This window comes from Pocillopora damicornis, chromosome 4 (genome assembly GCF_964200805.1).
Source record: "Pocillopora damicornis chromosome 4, jaPocDami1.2, whole genome shotgun sequence".
NCBI lineage: Eukaryota > Metazoa > Cnidaria > Anthozoa > Scleractinia > Pocilloporidae > Pocillopora > Pocillopora damicornis.
The window spans coordinates 10,005,491-10,024,649 of record NC_142673.1 but is presented as its reverse complement, the minus strand read 5'-3'; the positions used below and the strand labels follow the sequence as shown (position 1 = coordinate 10,024,649).

Here is a 19,159-nt window from a genome sequence, read left to right as displayed (position 1 = left end):
GGGACTCAGAAGGTTTCTTGGCTGATAGTGGGTCACCAGCTGACTAGTAAATTGACATTCAGACAGTGGTTGACCACAGCCTTGGTTGAGATGATGCATAACAATAACCCAACCATCAACCCATGTGTCAATCAACTATTGGCTGAAAAATTGTGTATTGCCACTACAGTTAGCATGATCCAACTTGTTAAATTACAACTCATCCAAAAATTTCTCTTTTTAACACCACTTTTTGAAAAAACATTCACAACTTAACATAAGGGTGCTTTAATAAACTTCATATCAACTCAATATAAACAATTAATTGAATGTGCTTCAACTTAGGAAACATACAGAATGAAACTTGGTCTTAAGCCTCAAATCCCCTCCACCCCCCCTCCCCCTCCACCTGTTACAATAGTTACAAAACATGAGGAAAGCCAAATTTGTTTACAGGCATAAAACTGAGCCCATAAATAATCAAAATTTTGAAATATGTATTCCAAAACATAAACAATGTCTCTGTAAGTATGAATTATCATTACCAAGGAGCCATGCATCAGCGTGTTAAGCTCCCAAAAATTCTTTATGGGGAAAAAAATAACAATCTTTAAAGCTTTTTGAAAATCTTAAACTATCTGTCAATTCCAGCCGATTTCATATTAAAACAAATGGGAATTTGTAATTAATCATTTTTTAAATAAGTTCTCAAGTTGTGAAGAGGCCACTGATGCTTTTCTCTGCCCAAATAAAGGACATTACGTAGCTCCAAAAACTGCCACTAATAATAATTTTGAAAAAAAAACCTGGTATTTTGAACTCTCAAACTTAATAAATTGTGTGTCTATAGCAAATACATACATCTATGATCCTTCATTTTGCCAAAAAACGTGTTTGCATTAAAAGCTATTGAAAGTTCTTAAAAACAGGTTGTTAATATGAATGTAATAAGTGAACTATGTAGAAAATGAACTATTAAGGATCTTTTGATAACCTTGTATGCGCCTAACTGGAAACGTGATATGATATGTTTAGTCCAATTTAAAGTAGCTTAGTTTTTGCCAGAGAACTGTATTTTCAGACATGTTCCTGTGATTTGGTGCTTACCTGTTACCAATTATTCTCGCTTTGCTCTTTGATTGTTTTGTTTATTACTAGTTGATTTAGTTAAGTAGACTGTATTGTACAACTAATTTCAGATTGAATAAAAATCAGTGATACGATTGTGAGTATTCTTCAGTAATGGGTCATCTTGGTTTTCTTGTAAAACACAGGTACTGGTTTAAACAGAACTCAAAGTTCCCTAAAAGCCTTTGTCCGCTGCCTTTTAGATTTGTAGAAACATATAACGCAACAGAGTGCTCTTTCTTAGAAGTTATGTTTATCAGAATTCAATCATCTTGCAGTGCACACTGTTCACTGGTTTAATTTGCATGTCCACCAGTCTTCAGTCTTGCAGTCATCAGTAAGCATTGAGATTACAATTTATATAGCCCTGGCTGCAAGCTTCTAAGCACTTTAGAATCTGAAAGAGAGAGAAACAAATATTTTAAATCAACACAAAGTGCTCAGCAATCCCAACTGGAAGGAGGCAGACCAGTTGGCTATTCACACAGGAGCAGCCAAGAATAAATCCTGTGAGTGACAGGGTGGAGGACTTTAACCTGGGACCACCAGGTTACAAGTCCAGCACCTAACCACTGGGCTATACTGCCACCTTAATTTTCTTCTGTTCTTAATACCGACATACTGGTAATTGATATGGATAAATTAATGCAAAGTTTGAAAGAGCCTGAGCCTTAAGCCGATAACAAACTAGGTTATTCTAAACACCCATTGCAATAATTGGAGAAAATGGCTCAGTGTGCCCAGTGCAGAGATTTTGATTTTTGTTGTTTTTGAGAGAGGGGTAACAAATTGCTAAAATTTGCCTTGAGTACCTGCTCCTTAAAGGCCCAAATCACACCAACTCTCAGGTTGGCCAAAGAAGCACTCTGGGTCAGTTAGCCTGTTGTGAGTCTTTACAAATAAAGTGATCCTTAAGCTTTCACAAAAGCTGGCACTTGACAAACACAATATTTCCCAGTTGTATTGCCTTAAAAGATGATTTCTATTGATTAATTATACCATGGTTGACCTAAGGCTTTCCAAAAGGGGACTTATTCCAGACTAATAAAAGCCAAAGAGCAAGTCACCATTTTCTCTTTATATTGTCTCCTAATTTTGATGAACACTGTTAACAGTACAAATTCCTTCAGTAGAGAAGCCTACAACTTATAGAAGAGAAACTTTTCTTAAATGCTTAGCACAAATACAAATCTAATACTTACTAATATTTACTAAAACTCAGGCTCTCTGGAATAACACCACCATGGTAGAGCCATTTGCATAGCATAATTATGGAATGGACTTTTTTACCTTGACTTTGAGGTGAGGAAGTGGGAAGCTTCTGAAGTTGTTAACTATATCTGTTGCATACTTACTAGTTCTATATTGAGGGTAATTTAGTATTATCAACCGAGTTGTTAATGTAAATTGACCACCATAAAGAGTTTAAGCTTTTAAACTCTATGGTGGCCAATTTATGTTATCAACTCAGTTGGCAATACTTAATTACCCTATTATACTATCCCACAGACATAGTATCAGTTTCTTTAGAAACTTACCCCCTTAGTTCTATATTGAGTTCTTTAGTTTATGCTGTACTTCCTGTTGCAGTAACCCAATCTTTAATTCCACCTCCTGCAGTTCATCAACACTGCCACCAGTGGAACAACCATACATCAGCCCCTGAAGAATGCGCTTCCTAGGAAGTAAGTAAACCACATACTTTGTTATAAAATTTCAAAATCAACCATTATACTTGTTCTGCCCTAACACTGTCTGTCTGAATTTCATATCAAGTGCTATTGTTCACCCCATCTAAAAAACTATTAAGAAATCTGTTTTTTACAAACCTCCTAAACTGCATAGCTTGCAAAAGAAGCTGAATTTCATCAATGCCCAGTTCACTTTCAGAAAATTGATCCTCAGAACTGCTTCCTCCTTCAGAGCAAAGCTGTTCCTCCTTCTGTGTGGAAAAAAAAAGGCAGTTGCACTTTAGTTGATGGTCTAACAGCACTAACAGTACAGTTCAATCCTAGCTCTTTAAGCAATTTGTTCCATTGATAAAATACTGCCTTCTGGTTCTCCTGCCCTTCTATTTTGAAATGTGGGCATCCACTGAACTGAAATTTCTATTACAATGTCCTTATTGAAGTTGTTAGGATGAAGTGTACTAAAGATCAGCTCCTTCTTTCAGCATTCATTTTGTAGGATCCTGATCAATATACTTTAATTATTTGCAAAGTGGATATGGTTGGATACAGAGAGTAAGCTCTGAAAGGGCGGAGGGTTTGGAACAAGCAAGTGAAATGCAGTAGTCGTGCTTACATCAACCAATAAAATATTAAATAAGTTAACAATATCACTTGAAACAAGACCTTTGAAGTCCAGTAGTTTTTGCCTTCCTTCTTGAAACATTCTATTTCCTCTAACAAACTTGACAATAGATCCTCTGAATGATGGTCAAAGATTTTGAAAATCTCTGGAAGCCTAAAAAACAATCAGAAAACTCATTATGCTTCATTTGCTTAATTATTTTTGCTTAAAGCTTAATAAAGTTGTGCCAGAAGAAAGTATTAATTAGAAAAACATACCATGTACTGTAATAAACAGCCCATCAATCAAGACAGTTGACAAAAAACAGTAATTGAAAGAAAAAGAAATGCCATACAAAAAAAAAGGCATATAAATGTACCCCTCAAATTCATAAAGAGTGACAAAACTTCTTGGTTCATCTCCATCCATAACACCTGGAACTTTCCATCTAAAATGCAACATTACATCATTGAGTAAAAGAAATGAATTCAAAATTGAGATGATAAAACAAATTCAAACTCCAACATAATGTTTTAAAAGTAACATCTGTCTTCAGCATAGTGAGTGACATATTTGAATATCAAGTGGCTATTCATGAGGGTCTCAGCAGGCTTAGCCATTCGTTGAAAAACAGAAAAAATAAATTAGCAGTTAGGCATAAAAATGGACAATTTTAACCATTACTGAAAAAAAAAGATGTTGATTTCTAAATTCTGTGTTTAACCATAATCAAAAGAAATAAACTGTTAGCCATAAAATGGCCAAATTTTTAACTGTAGCCCTTAAAGCCATCACCCTCATACATATGCCACCAGTTAATCTGGTATCAAGCTTACCAGAACCACAATACTAAGAAGGTGAAGGAAAAGCAAAACATTCTTCTCATTCTTTTCTAACCTGATAAGAGCTTCAAATAATTCCTCATTTTCAGAACTAGACACAACCACCTTAGCAACAATTTTCTTTTTCTGGCGAAGCTAAAATATAATGAAATTAGTTAAGAAAGAATTAACATACTTATCTAACATGGATGTAACACAAAGTAATGGCAGTACAAGTCCTACAATTATGCTCACTGCAGCAAGTTGCATTTAAAGAGCTGCTGTACTAACAATGCATTTGAGAATCACTGAGTTATACTACTCCCACAACAACAATAGCTCTTGGATGTGTTTGTAGTTATGGCAGGTTAAAAGGTTAAAACAATGGTCATACATTCAATGGGCTGGTAAATTTACTTACCATGGATCTCAGCAAATCACTATCCCAAAACAGAGCTGAGATTTCTGCACTGATGAGGTATGGTTTATTTTCAAAATTGATGATGTGAAGTGAATGTTCGTGAGTTATCTGCACCCTGAAACAAAAACAGTAAACAAACTGCTGACACTTTGAACTTAGCTGAAAATTACCATACCAAGTGAGGGTTCTAAATGAAGGGTTGTCCAAATATTTAAAATAATTTTATGGAGTGCAATGTTAATCACACAACAAAGATATAGTTCCTCCACAACACTGACTTGTATTGCTTTAACAACAAGGTGTACTTTTTAGTTAAGTGATATCATAGACTTGTTACAGATGACAAGGTCTACAACATGGTGTTGTGTTGCACCTCTCATATGAATTTAGTAGTTCTTAAATTACAGATAAATATTTAGATAATGATGTGGAGAACCCAAAAGTTTAAAGCTATTTTGCTCACATTGGCAAAGGCCATAAGGACTCTTCATGCATGTTAGAATGTTAAAAAACAGAGGCTGGGTTTCCTTCAGTAGAAACCTAGATATTTGATGGTCCTTGTGCATGACATGTACAATACCCATTTACTTGTTACTTTCTATGAATCAACTATAAAAGACCAACAAAATAGATTACCTCTTGATATGAAAATCATATTGACTGTTGGGCACATCTAGGTCCAACTCTTGATTTATTTCTTCTATTAAATCCAGTTCATCAGCATCCAAAGGTGGATTTGCATGTAAATCTGAATTGTCTAGTCAATGGAGAAAAGCATCACTATCATTTTTAAACAGTGGTTACTGTTATGGTAATAATCAAGGGATAGGGAAAAGTGTATCAATGAGTCCGTTAAAGATATCTATAATTGTCTAAAAGAGTGTTTACACTATACCTCATAAGTAACATTAAGCACTTTAAGACAGTTTTCAAAAGTTTGGTAACTCTCTGCCATCTCAAAACTCCATCTATGATACAATTTCATATTAAATACTCTTAATGTTGAATGAATTCTGTGGAGTAAAATTTGCAATGTATGTATCTGAGTAACTTACTTTGATGAGGCCATGCATTTGTTTGTACTAGCTGAGCTGTGTATAGAGCTGACTGATTTAACCAGCTGAGGAAAAAAAAAAAGGGTTTAAACATAGTTGGTACAAACAATTCTGTACAACGAAAAGGAGCAGTAAGGGGGACATACCTTGACAATACTCAAGACCTATTTTTTTTTCTCATCCAATCAGATACGGTGAATCACTGCAACAAAACGTTTAGTCTAGACTCAAGACAAACAATTGGATTGACCAATCTTGTTCAAAACACTGATTAGCCAGCTACATGATTTACATAGAGCAGATTTCATCCTTAAAAGTTCTGGTCAATTTAAAACAGTCCTAAAAAGGACTGTTGGGGATTTCTTGCACTCAATCAAATTTTGGAAATCTCTTAAAAGCGCCATTGTTTTTACCTGATTAAGTCAAATTTTTCTTATCTTTCCACTATGAGCAAGGAGGTTTCTTTATAGTTATTGACTAAGACATAATCATCAGGATACACAATAGGTTAAAGTAAATTCAAGAAAAAACTTGCCTTGCAACATTGTGCTGGAAAGAAGTTTCAATTGAAAGTGGGAAGTCTAAATAAAAGGAAAAGAGACAAAATATTTAAATAACTGATATTGTGCTTATCTGTTCCACTTTCCTGTGTTTTAGCCCTAAACTTGAATGTTCAATTTTCAATCACAGATTTGTAAATCAAAATTGCATTTTTACTGAAATTTGATCTTTCCAATCTTCATTCAAGTTTCCTTCCATTCCCTTAAGCCATGCTTTGGTGTCAAAAACTAGGTTCTGTGCCTAAACATATTGAAAATTGGGATATGTCATTCAGAAAAAACAGAATTAGTTGGGCTACTCAGTGAGCAAGGAAACTATTTGCGGTACTTGTCCATGCCACTTCACTATTTGTGGAAAATTCCTAGTTTGCATGAGTGCTGATGATTCCCTGTAACCCATATTACATGTAATTCTAACCTGGTATTAAAGAGTGGTTACTGGATGATGCACACAGAGAAGACACAGCTTGCTGTTGTAAGTATAACTGTTCTGGGCTGAGAATGGAGAGACCTGGAGCTGGCTGCTGCTGCGGCTGCTGCTGCGGCTGCTGCTGCGGCTGCTGCTGCGGCTGCTGCTGCTGCTGCTGTTGTACCTGTATCTTGGCTTCTCTGTCATGATTCTGAATGAAAAGTTAAACAAACTGTGAACACACTACAACAAAGACTAGGTCAGCCACATATCATTTACTTCAGTAACCATAACCTATGACACATCTTACCATTCTGCCCAAAAAAGTTGTTCTCATGTTGTGGTTTTTCATTTAGAAGAACACCCTGGCTGTTACACAATGTCATTTGAGATGTTTCAAAAGTATAAACTATAAGAGCATACCAGAATATATATTTAATTTTAATAAATACCTGTCCATCAGGAGATGAAGATTGGGGAGATTTATCAGGAACAAAATCAGCATAATCTGCTTTTACAAGTTCATCATTGATATGAAGGTCTTCTGGAGCATTAGTGTCACACAAGCAAAGGCACATTGTACCTTCCTATAGGATAAAAAAATATTTTAACTATCAAAAACTAATAACATTCCAAATAATGCAGGGATGTTACAAGTTTGTGAAGTAATAATTTCCAAACATAGCTCCTTCCCTGAAGTAACAAAACTGACATACCATTTTCAGAAACTACTATCAAGAAGAAACCCTTACAATACATTCCCTGAAATTAAAATCTCTTTCTATTGTTAAAAGAACAACTGATACAGGTGCAACTAAATCTTACTGATGGCCTTAAGTTCCAGCACCCAGGCCTTAGGAAGATTTCTTCTGAACATTTAATAAATATCACATCTCATGATTACCGTTACTTTAAGAAGTCTGTAGTAAAAATATTCATATTTTGTTATACTAGTATTTTTACCTTAATACCGCAAACAAGTGCTACCAGCTGTTTATAGTTCTTTGTCAAATGATAAAACTTATGGGTAGAACCAGGTGACCATTCTTTAGCCTAAACCAGAATCAGAAAAAAATGTATTCATGATAAAAACTCAAACTACTTGATATCAAGAAATCTTATTTCCATCAACAGAATTGAAACTGGAGCTTCAAAATTGTACAATGACAATCACTTTTTTTATTTTCACAAATGAAATGTAAATATAAAAAATAAAAACTGCTTCATAATGAGCATACAGCATGTAACAGCTCTTCTGACAAGGTAAACCCATACAATGACAAACAATTCTCCAATGCTCACAAAATTCCAATATAATACTAAAATTCTGTGTTCAAAGTTTCTACAAAAAGATGTTTTTCACTGTTTCTAACCACGAGTTTCCACCAAAACTTACAGTACACATTAACTTACCCTTCCAAAAGGTTGAATATGAGCTAATTTACAAGGAAGTCCTTGCGCTGGAAGTTTGATAAATTGTGACCTGACAACATAAATCAATATCCTGTTAACACATTTTATAAATTACCTTCTTGGTTACAATTATCTAGTGTACCAAGTGCGAAGTAAAATAATTACTGCAGTCGCATGCATACATAGAAGTCATCAAATGAAATTTGAAAACTGAAACACGAGTCTGTCTACTGTTTGGCTCACCTTAGCACTCTCAGACTTGACAATGGCAACCTTGCTTTATTTCCATAATCCACATAGAAAACCTGTTGACAGTATCACAATAGAAAGGTAAAGCTAACAGAAAGAAGAAAAAGACACTTTTAAGTAGGTACCTTAGAACTGCTGATTTCACATTAATTCATAAATGAATTTCATACACCTTAATTGATGGTTTAACATGTAATAAGTCCTGATATTTTGCAAGTTGCATGGTATTTTTCTGAACCCAGAATGGGTCAGGAAAATTACCAGCAATGAGCAAAATGTGTGCTCATATGATATGTTAAACATCGAATAAGGGATTTATATGAAATACTTTACTATCATTTCACTTTTTAGTATGACCATTTTGTTACAGTGTACAGTTTAATACCGTGGTATACTTTGTGTGTTCTCATGACCTTATTAGGTAAAATGACGTAGTAATGGAATAATTGCTGCCCTCACAAACGACTTTTACTTTACGATGAGTTTCACAAAGGGTGTCAAGACTACTCTAACAGTCACACTACAGGATCCAAGTTTCAAAATTGAATTGGTATATACCTCTATGCTGTCCACAGACTGTATACCAACAACCAGACCGCGGTACCAAGATCCATCTTCATACAGAGCACAGCAGGCCTGGTAGTAAATTTAAAACAAGCAATAACCTTGAAAACTGCACTTATGAGATGGGTACTCTTTATCACAAATTGTCTTAATAAATAATGTTGCTTTGAGTCATGAACTTTTGGAAACATTCTGATTCAAAAGAAAAAACACTACCAAAATTCAGTGTACAGCACTACTGTGGTTTTCAACTCTGTAGTAAGGTAAGATTATCATTAATCATTCTATTATAAAAACATTTTTGATTTAGGCTACACCTACCTGGCCAACTGAGACAAACCAACCAGGCATCTTGTAATGTGCACTTTCTCGACTTGAATAGAATTGTCTGCAAATAAGAACATGAAACATGAAATTTCTATAATCCTCAATTTTCCCAACTTAAATTTAAATAAAATACTGTTTGTCTTCTTTTGGTCCCAAGAAATCTGTGTTACCAATCTAGGCAGTGAGTGGAGGATAGCTAATCTAGCATTAAAAAAAAACTTACTTCATTTCTTCAGTCAAAGCTCTCAGTGCTGGCCAGTTCTCAATCAGCATAACCCAAAAATGGTGTGGATCAATGATGTGTGTGACAGAGACTTCAAGAAATCCACACTCTGGGACTGTTATTTTTGAAAAGTAGACTCCCCTGCCTACTCCATCAGGTAGGTTCAGTGGATTACCAGGGATACAAGGTGAGACAGGCTCTTTGTGCATTTCAACTGGAGCAAGACTTGCAGGAACTACACCATTTGCTTGTGTATGATCTTCTTTCACTGTGAAGCATATAAGATAAGAAAATGTTAGCATCTCAAGTCCTTGCAAATAGCTGCTAACCAAATGTCCTATCAATTCTGTATATGGCTACTTACAATGACTATCCTATCAGTTAAAGTATACTGTAAGCAATCAGTAATAATCTACTACCAGAAACAGAAAGGGAGGGTTGGATTTGAAAACTGCATGTAATAATTATTCATAAACCAGGGAGTTTATGAATAATTATAACACTAATACTAATACTAGTGAGTTGATTGCTAATCCTATTTGTTTACTCTCAGCAGTGTTTACAGTGCAAAACTTAGAGGGGCTGAGCAAATCAATCAACTAGAGCAAATGAATCATTCAAATGGAGTGCACTTTATGGCACTGGAGTCCAGTACTCTAACCACTTGGCTGGTTTGTCTCAACTGCTGTTAGGTTACCAACTTCACATGACTGACGCCATTCTAATACCGCATAATATTGACCAGTTGCCAGATGTCCATTCTTAAATCAAACCCATGTTGCTCAATTTTCATCAACAAGTATAATGTGTGTAGCTGTATACCAGATAATTTTACCTTTAAAGTGGTTCATTTCGTAGAGTTGCATTTACCTTTTTTAGCAAGGAGAAGAAGCCAGTCCACCTTTGTGGGTCTCTCTATTCTTACAACATCTGGCATTGCAGCCACAAATTCCACAACACTCATAAAGCCATACTGTTTGATATTCAGCTCCTTGCCATGGAGATTCTGAAAAGTGAATTTAGATCCAAACCATTTAATAATTAATGAGCGGATTAAAGCACATTTCTACATGCTGTGATGAAATAATACACTCTAGCCTTTTTTATAACTGTTATACAGCACAAATTCACCAGATTTTCAAAAAAATCAAACACTGAAATAATGAAATTTCCAGGAATGGTTTTCACCTTGTATTCTATTGGAAATCGCGCAGCCCATATACCATTTGGTCGTCTAGCTAATACCTTCAAAGGAAAAAGGTGAACAAGTTATTTCCGTAATATTAGCTTTAAACTCAACAAATAGACAGGTTGCCTCAATAAATAACCATTATTGCAAGGAACATGCCTGGGAGATATGATAACTACACATACCTGTATACACTCCTGCTGTAATTTTATATTAATTGTACTGTTGCTGTCAAACTGGGCTTTAATTGAAGAAGCAGATTGCTGAATTGTTTTGGAAGGCTTGCCTCCTGTATTGCCATTTGGTGTGGGATGATGCTTACCAGTTGAAGCACTGTTGGTTCTGACAGGAAAGCTAACACCAGGATCAGGTGCTTTATCTATATAAAGAACACTTCTAGTAAAGCATAATTTATTGCAACACAGGTTTCAAATGTGCTTTCCTCCCTAACCCAAATTTATCTCCCTGATGGGGTGAGTATGTTTGTTCTTTTTCTTTTTTCACTCCTAGGGGAACTGGTCATTCATTTCATTTTATTTGCATTACGTATAAAATTTGAGTCTCTAATTGACAGTAAAGGCACTTAAGACACTACAAAAATAAAATACAACTCTTGTAATTCCACAAATTCTGTTTCTACAGATACCTGAATGTGCATGTGCAAATTCCCTTTAATCACCTCATTTTCAAATTTGTTCACTTATTGAAAGTAGTTTTTCTTGGCTTTGCTCAAATTTAGGATGCAATGGCTAAAAGTACCTTAATTTACAGCTGTTAACTTCTTATCATAGGTAATTAATGATTTCATAACAAAAAGCCTAACTTTAAAACCCAAAGAGACTGGCTTCTAATTTCTTCTTACAGTATTACTCTGGAATCTAATGTAAACATTGTAAGGAAAAAATGAACTGATCACCAATTTAAGCACCTCCTGATTGCCAAACAAATTATCTTTATCAGTTCCTTCAGAAATGTAAAGAGAACAGTATGGAGAAAATTAATATTATAGTAAAATAGGTTTTGCTCAGTCATTGTGGTAAATAACACTTCCACAGGAGGAATGTAATCATTTGTCTCACAATGGTCACTTTGGATGTGGATTGCGATCCACATCCAAACAAAATGACCAAATCTTGAGACAAATGATTCCATTTCTCTTTCAATATTAATCTTAGGTCCTAAAGGGTTTATAAATAATACCCCATGTACTACTTCAATAAAAATATTTCACCATTTTCTAGCTTATATTTTACCTGAATTATCTGTTTCAAAGCGTTTGCCATACACTCTGAACCCTCCTCCTCGCATATGTTCAATCTCCACTATATCAGGGATTGCCTCCAGAAGCTGATTAAGTGATTTAAATTCCAATCTTTTATAGTTAATTTCCTCACCAAACCTTCGCTTAAAAGCTGCAGCAAACATGGAGCCCAGTAACCCTGATGGATAACCAGTCAGAAGTTCTTTTATTTGTGTTCTTATGAAGTGAGGTAGAACTGGTGCTTGCTCAGGTTGATATGAGGTGAGACGTTTCTTTCTCCTGGGAGAACTTTTCTTTTGCCTGGCAACTAAACGAGCTATGTGTCTTGTGGTAGCATCAGGAATACCTGATTGAAAACAGATAAACAGAGAAATATATTACTAAAGAAATATGTCATACAATGTTTATTTGCACAATTAGAAAGCACAGTTCTTCTAAAAATTTACTACTTAACACATTTAAAGATTGCAAACAGTAACCCAGCTGTTACAAAATTGTCTATAATATGCTAATATTATTGATTATTGCTGCCGCTATTTTGAAACCAGTTCAATGACCTGAACAAATTCACATCAGATGGTAAGCAAAACAACGTAACCTGCTGCTCATAGCCACTGATAAAGAAGACTTCACTGTAAATTACGGTTTTAGAGAGCTGGGCAACCCATGTTTCCACGACCAGAGCATTCACGCACTCGGCGATTCTTCAAATTGTACAGAGGATAAAAAACCTTTCATTCAAGACTTAACTTGGAATGTTGCAACACATAAATGTTACTTTACTACTCGGGGTACTAAAACAAAAGGCTAAGATAGTTCAGCAACACTCACCTCGAAGAACCAACACGCCATTTTCCCAACTTGGTCGAGCAACATCTGACAAGTCTTTCAATAAGTCTAACGGAGTATTGTGACCCAATTCACGAAATGGAAACGGCTTTCCGATCATACATTTATAATCTCTCTGAATCTCTGCCACTGTGAGTCCATTTTGCACGGATAGAAGAAGCCCGCGAACATTTTTGGTGACCTCTTTGCGAAGAGCTTCTTCATCGTTTCCACGTGTCGACTTTTCGTCCTTGGCTGCCATCGTCTGAGCTCCTAACATGTTACTTCATTAGTTTCACGTGTAAAACACTACTAATAGCCTCTCTGTATTCAAGGACGAGAGACAAGGCTTGCTGCTTCCCTTGGACTTCCACATGTTAGGACTGGAGGATGTTTGAGTATCAGCAGTACAGCTTCGGCGGGAATGAAAACACACACTAGTTGAGTAACCTCGCCTCCATGAAGACTGAGGAAAACTGGAAAGCATTGATCGAACAGCACTTTTCCAAGATGGCGGACCATGAAAGCCTTTCAAGACGAAAGCTATTTTTCAATTTTAAACACGAAGCGTAGTTGTAAAATAGAACAATAGAAATGATACTCTAGCTGATTTCTTTGCAAAATGGAGTCAGTCACGGAACAAATGACCAAGACAGATTTAGGTTACGAAATACCTACTTGGGACAACTGGTCTCCCCTCGCAAAATTTTATCACCCTTTACAAGCTGGCAGCATTGATGGAACTGACACAGTGCCACATGATAAGGCAGTAGTGCGTGCGATGCTTGCAAAGTGTAAGTTAAGTTAAGCTATTCATCGCCATTTGGTGAAATGCAGCTTATGCATATAGGTTTGCTTGTAAGTTTGTTTTCCCAGCTGTGTTTTAGTTATTATTAATTGCAGTCATTTCATTTTCGCTCGCTACATAATAAGATAGATTATAAACTCATTGTGGTTGGTTCTTAATCATGATCTATTTGAGGATATACGCACAGATGACATCAGCATAGATGATAATTTTATCTTCTCTCTAGATAAGCCAAACAAAAGAGTAACTGGTGATCCAGACAGCACTTTATTTGTTGGAAAACTAAGCAAGGACACTAGTCAAGGTTAGAAATATCCAAATTTATAATATTTTTTCCAACAAAAAGAGAGAAACTGATGGTTATTGTGATATTCACCAATAGTATTTAATGAACCTTATATGCTTAAAGAATCAGACTGTAGCAAAAGACAATAAATACAAAAACAGTGCAATACATGCAGCACTTGTAAACATAGTCACAAGACTGCAGTTGTATTGTTTATACTCATAATCCAGCTCTCTTTAATATTTTCTTTTAGCAACTGTGTACAAGATATTTGCAAAATGTGGAGAGGTGACAAGATGTAGGCTAGTTAGAGATGTTGGTAAGTAGAATTTCTCAGAAAGTTGAACAATATATTATATATCATATCATAATTTCCTTGGCAATTGAGAGCATTTTGTGTATAGTAGCAGGAAAATGTTGTAAAGTAAGAGGACTTTCTTCTCCATATCTGACTTAACCCTTTCACCCCCAAGATTTCATTAGCAATTCTCCTTACTATCTGCCATACAGTTCTGGTGATGTTGGTTTGGAGAATTTGGTATTGGATCAACTTATATTCCCTTAATTTCTATTTTTCTTTATTCTCATCCCTTGTCTGCTTGATATTGTATTGATATTATAAAGAGAAATTCTGTCTTGGTCACTCATGGGAGTTAAAGGGTTAAAAACAATTCAATTCATTGAAATCTAGCCACAGTTTTCTGAATAGTTGCTGTAGAATTCTCTCCTCTGATGCTCTACAAACACTCTACTGACCTATTAGTGGTCAACTGAACTTAGCAAACTGCAGAGTTTTTCTGTTTATATTGTGAGTGAAGTGAGTTATTTTTGGGGTTAAAAGATTTTTATGGCCCCCAAACACAACTTCAATAGGCTCTTTATCTGAATGATTACATATGAATTTGAACCACTTTGAAATAGATTTCAATTAATTTTGTTCGCCTTTTTTTTTCCATTCCCAAGGGCATTTATGAAAAGGGAAAGTATATATCTTACTGGTCTGAATTAACTTTTCAATTGCAGCATACTTACCAGGCACTTCCAAAAGTATTATTAACTGCCTCTTGATACTGAAAAATAGCATTAAAGTAGTTCCAGTAAAAGCTGTTACTGAAGGCTTACCATTGCCTATCAGTCTTCTTACTGCTATCCATTTAGCTTGCATGCAGGCATTCTTGTTTGAGTTTCTCCTTGCTTCCCCTTACCAGGCACAGCTGTCTATATATTACACCATTGGAAGCTGCTTTTGGAAAAAGTTATCGAAACCCCTGGATTAGTTTTCTAACCTTTGAGTAAAAGTAGTGACAGCATCTGCAATCACTGACAATGATTCAGCAAGAAACAATATTCTCTTCTTCCTACAGTATAACAGGATTATTTTTATGACTTAAAGTATTTTGATACAGAATTATACATTATGGGAAAGATTCTTCAATCGAGGTTTGTAATTTGAACTTTTCCTTTTCTTGCAGTGACTGGATTTTCCAAAGGCTATGCATTTGTGGAGTACAGAAGTGAGAGAGATGCTAATTTAGCCTGGAGGGTGAGTGGACTTTAAGTATGAACCTGAACTTGATAGCTCAAGGAAGGTAATGATCAGTTGTTTCATTCAATTACTCTAGGAACTACATGGTAAAGAAGTAGATGGCTGTACCATATTAGTAGAATATGAAGCTGCAAGATCTCTTAAAGGCTGGATCCCAAGACGTCTGGGTAAAGGCTATGTCTTTATTTGTTTGAATATCATGAAAACCTTTTGTTGTTAGAAGGCATTTTAAAAAGATATCCAGATATCCCGTTGGAAGCATTAGATAGTGAGTTTTTTTTGCCAGTTAATGGAGTGTTTGAGAGCTAAAATGAAAGCAGACAATTAAAATCATTAGTCAAAGAAGTAAAAACTCAGTTGAAGGAAATACATGCTGTGGTGACCAAAGTAACAGAGGCAAAATATGTATGACCAACTCAAAGTATTATTTTGGGGTATGGCTTTACCTCTCATGGGTTTCAAGAAGTTGTATTCATTTTTTGAATCAAAAAGTGATGCAAAAGTTAACAACACATAGGTAATAAATGTTTTAGCTAAGATTACTTTTCACACCAGTGGATAATGTTGAACAAAAAATTCACAAGTTTTTATTATTTTAGGAGGTGGCTTTGGAGGAAAGAAAGAATCTGGACAACTGAGGTTTGGAGGAAGGGATCGTCTCTTTAGAAGACCAATGTGAGTTGTTTAAATACAGTTTGTTTTATTTGTTCAAAATCCCCACTCCACCCCAACAGTTATAAATGAATTATATATTTCCAAATTAGGGACCTGCTGGAATCCAGTTATCATGGGTCATGCCTGAGCCTTGGTTGGTTCATTTTGGTCTTCTACTTGATTATTACATGGCAAAGTAGTCCTGAGGTGAAACCAAGAGTTCTAATTGGTTCTTACTTGGTCCATATTTTGGCATATTGACCGTTTCCAAAAGCTGGCAAATTTAAAAGGAAAACGTTGGGGAATATTGACCCCCAGTCATTTTTGTAAAGACCTTCCTCTGCATTGTCTGTACTGTCACAACCTTGGGCCAATATTACTCAGTTAGTAAGAAACTATTAATTTTCACAGTACTTCCCTGCACATAGAAGTGTAAACGGGTACTTACAGACTATCAAGGAAAATGGATGAATTTCCGGGAGGTAACCTACAGAGTATTAGTATTTGGTCAAGTAGGAGTAGCAGTACTTCTGGTTGTCTCATGCCAAGGAAACCAGGAAAAGCTGTGGCAGTAGTGGGTTCGTAGGGTTGTATCACTTACCCCTGATTTCCAGTAAGGTTGAATAAATGGAACAACAGGCTTCAAAATAAAAATGAAGGCTTCTCCTGCACGCCAGGTGTATTTTTTTTGTTTAAAGGGATGGGAAAGAAAGTTTGAAAGCTGCCATGATTGTGCATGAGCTGTAAAAGAATTTTTCAGTGGTTGTTCTCCCGGCCTCCACAGTCCCTGTATCATTTGTCTTTGTAAGAGATCTGTTAGCCAGGACGATGTATTTGAACTTCAAGTCGTTGTAAAACATAATGACAGATTAATTTACTTTTTCTTTACAGTCCAACACAACAAATTGGAAACCAACACAAGTTTTTACGGGGTTCGCGAGATCACGAGGGAAATCGTGGACCACGTGAAAATCCCCGTGACACTTATCGTGAAAGAAACAACGACAACGTTCGTGAGAATTATTCCCAACGTGAGCGTGATCGTGATCGAGATGGATCTCGTGACAAACGGGAACGTGACAAAGAAAGCTCACGAAGCAGTTCTTACTTTCGTGATCGCGAGGGTGATACTGAAGGAAAGCAATACCGTGAGCGTGACAGTAATAGATCGCGTGATCGTTACAAAGACCGTGAACGTTATGAAGAAAGTGAAAGGTCTCGCGTTAAAGAAAGACATAGCCACCGCGAAAAACGAAGGGAAAGTTACGAGACTGGTGATAAAAGGAGATACGAAGAAGGAGACGGGGAGATGCGGTAGTGTGTAGTTCAAAGAAGCTTAATGCAACTGTCGAGTGAACTATTTGTTGTCACCGAAAGGTAAGCCTTGCAATTCTAAGGATGGCAACAAATCGGTATTGACCTTTCAAGTAATACAAGAAAGGAGATTCGCTTCTCGATGAGGCGGAAGAGCCACACAACGTCAATAATACTCGAAGTTATTCTGCCACTTTAATTACTTCGTTGCGTTTGTAAAGGAGACAGAGTGAGGAATGCTTTAGTCTCGCAGAGTTGTTCATGATCATCTTGTGGATTGACAACACCGAGTTTATGGTAGAATGTTGAAAAGTTATACAAGAAAAAAAGTTGCTGCTTTTGGAATACTCGACTTACTTTGTTCGGACTCCTAGAGTAAGCTAAGGGTGATACCCCGAGGTAAATTAATTGAGTGTGAACAAGAGATTATAATCTCTTAGTCTTAAATAAATTAACAGTTAAAAGGGAACTTATTTATTTGTGATCAGTTCACCGAAGCCTATTTTGTTTATCTCGGGGTTGTATGATATTCAACTTCCTTGTTTATACGAGTGGTCTCATCTGCTGACGAGAATCAAACCTGCGATCAGGCGTTCTTTTTCCGGGGGGAGCGCGATACTGTAACAGCGCAGAAGGAGGCACCTGGGTGTTACTCCGCCTTCCTACTCTGGCGCAGCAGCACTATCATGTTTCCCCCCGGAAAAAGAGTGCCCGGTCGCAGTATAATTACATGAAGATCTTTTCCAGTTCCGCGAATTTTGCTAACTGGCGGATATTGCTTGCGACGACTATTTATCATCAAAAAAACGTTTGAGTAAAGCTTTTGGAGCATTCTTTGGAGATGAAAAAGTTCGTTCCTGAATTATGGTCAATATGACCTCTATGCAGTAGCATTTATATCCTTTCATTGAAATGAAAATTACTTAGCAAACCCGCGCGAAGCATTTTAAGGAAAAAAAAAATTCGTTATTGACCAATAATTTTTGGTCAGAGCAAGGGACCTTATGTTTACCGTCTCTTGATGAAAAATGTTTAAACTGGTATGCACGACTATTGAAATAATGCACGTTTATATTTATTTATTTATTTACTTGTCTGAAAAAAGGAAAACTAGGTGACAAAATCGCAGTATTATTTTCCCACTCAATAACAGTCAAAATAAATTACCATGCCGTTACACTATAGATCAAGTCTCCTCAAATGAAGAAATAGTGGGGAACAAAACAACGAGAGAGGAGAGTCATTGTAATTTGCATAATCAAAGAACAGCCAGTCATCTAACGTAGCCAGACGTTGGCTTGGTCGTTTTAAAATGTTCGTGACGCACATCGTTCATTAAAATTATTATTTCTGTGCACAGCTGCGTAAAATTAAGGACTTGTGGGAACCGTGACGAATTTCCTTTGTGTTCTGTTTTGAGGTCAATCAAAATCCTTGCACGAATATCGGGCTGGGTAAAGTACGTGTAGTAAAAATCATGAGGTTTCAAAAAAAATGAACCCAAATATCAGACGTTGACGTGCATGCAAATTTTACAATGATAGTGTGGTAATGTACTTCTAATAAAGTGACTCTTAATTCCATGTGACTTGTTGACTATACACAATATTTTTAGTGAGTTGTTTATTGGTCTCTTGGGTGTTTAATCTGCCATATAAGGCAAGGCACGAGTTTCCAGCCGGTAGGTCTATGAAACAATGGATTTTATAGGCTACGAAGGTTGAAACGTCCGATACAGCATAATGAGCCATAAACAGTATTAGTCCTTACGGCAAGTAGGCAGCTATTATCGATTTGAGTTGGGGTCAGATGCCATATTTATACTGCTGATT

General features: G+C 36.1%; 2 protein-coding genes across 4 annotated transcripts; one reads left to right on the top strand and one right to left on the bottom strand.

The window, feature by feature from the left end:
* Positions 1–243: 243 nt before the first annotated feature.
* Positions 244–13,197, bottom strand: LOC113680012 (tudor domain-containing protein 5). Of its 3 annotated transcripts, none has more exons than XM_089202795.1 (24): positions 12,723–13,197; positions 11,884–12,237; positions 10,816–11,009; positions 10,630–10,686; positions 10,312–10,447; positions 9,442–9,709; positions 9,213–9,279; positions 8,886–8,963; positions 8,322–8,383; positions 8,079–8,148; positions 7,629–7,718; positions 7,118–7,252; positions 6,842–6,876; positions 6,675–6,811; positions 6,232–6,277; positions 5,697–5,761; positions 5,278–5,398; positions 4,642–4,756; positions 4,297–4,376; positions 3,779–3,847; positions 3,462–3,573; positions 2,937–3,049; positions 2,646–2,785; positions 244–1,504 (listed from the first exon to the last, which is right to left on the bottom strand). In XM_089202795.1, exons 1-23 carry the CDS (start codon positions 12,997–12,999, stop codon positions 2,656–2,658), a joined length of 2,811 nt encoding a protein of 936 aa, XP_089058921.1. In that variant the 5' UTR covers positions 13,000–13,197; the 3' UTR covers positions 244–1,504; positions 2,646–2,655. The 3 variants fall into 3 exon arrangements, with proteins under 3 accessions (XP_089058921.1, XP_089058922.1, XP_027052807.2); XM_089202796.1 differs by having other exon boundaries at positions 6,675–6,799; XM_027197006.2 differs by having other exon boundaries at positions 6,675–6,876.
* Positions 13,052–18,912, top strand: LOC113680015 (U11/U12 small nuclear ribonucleoprotein 35 kDa protein). The gene is made up of 7 exons (XM_027197012.2): positions 13,052–13,513; positions 13,754–13,831; positions 14,067–14,132; positions 15,286–15,356; positions 15,436–15,526; positions 15,959–16,034; positions 16,905–18,912. The coding sequence occupies exons 1-7, from the start codon at positions 13,342–13,344 to the stop codon at positions 17,329–17,331; spliced, it is 981 nt and encodes a 326-aa protein (XP_027052813.2). The 5' UTR covers positions 13,052–13,341; the 3' UTR covers positions 17,332–18,912.
* Positions 18,913–19,159: the final 247 nt, after the last annotated feature.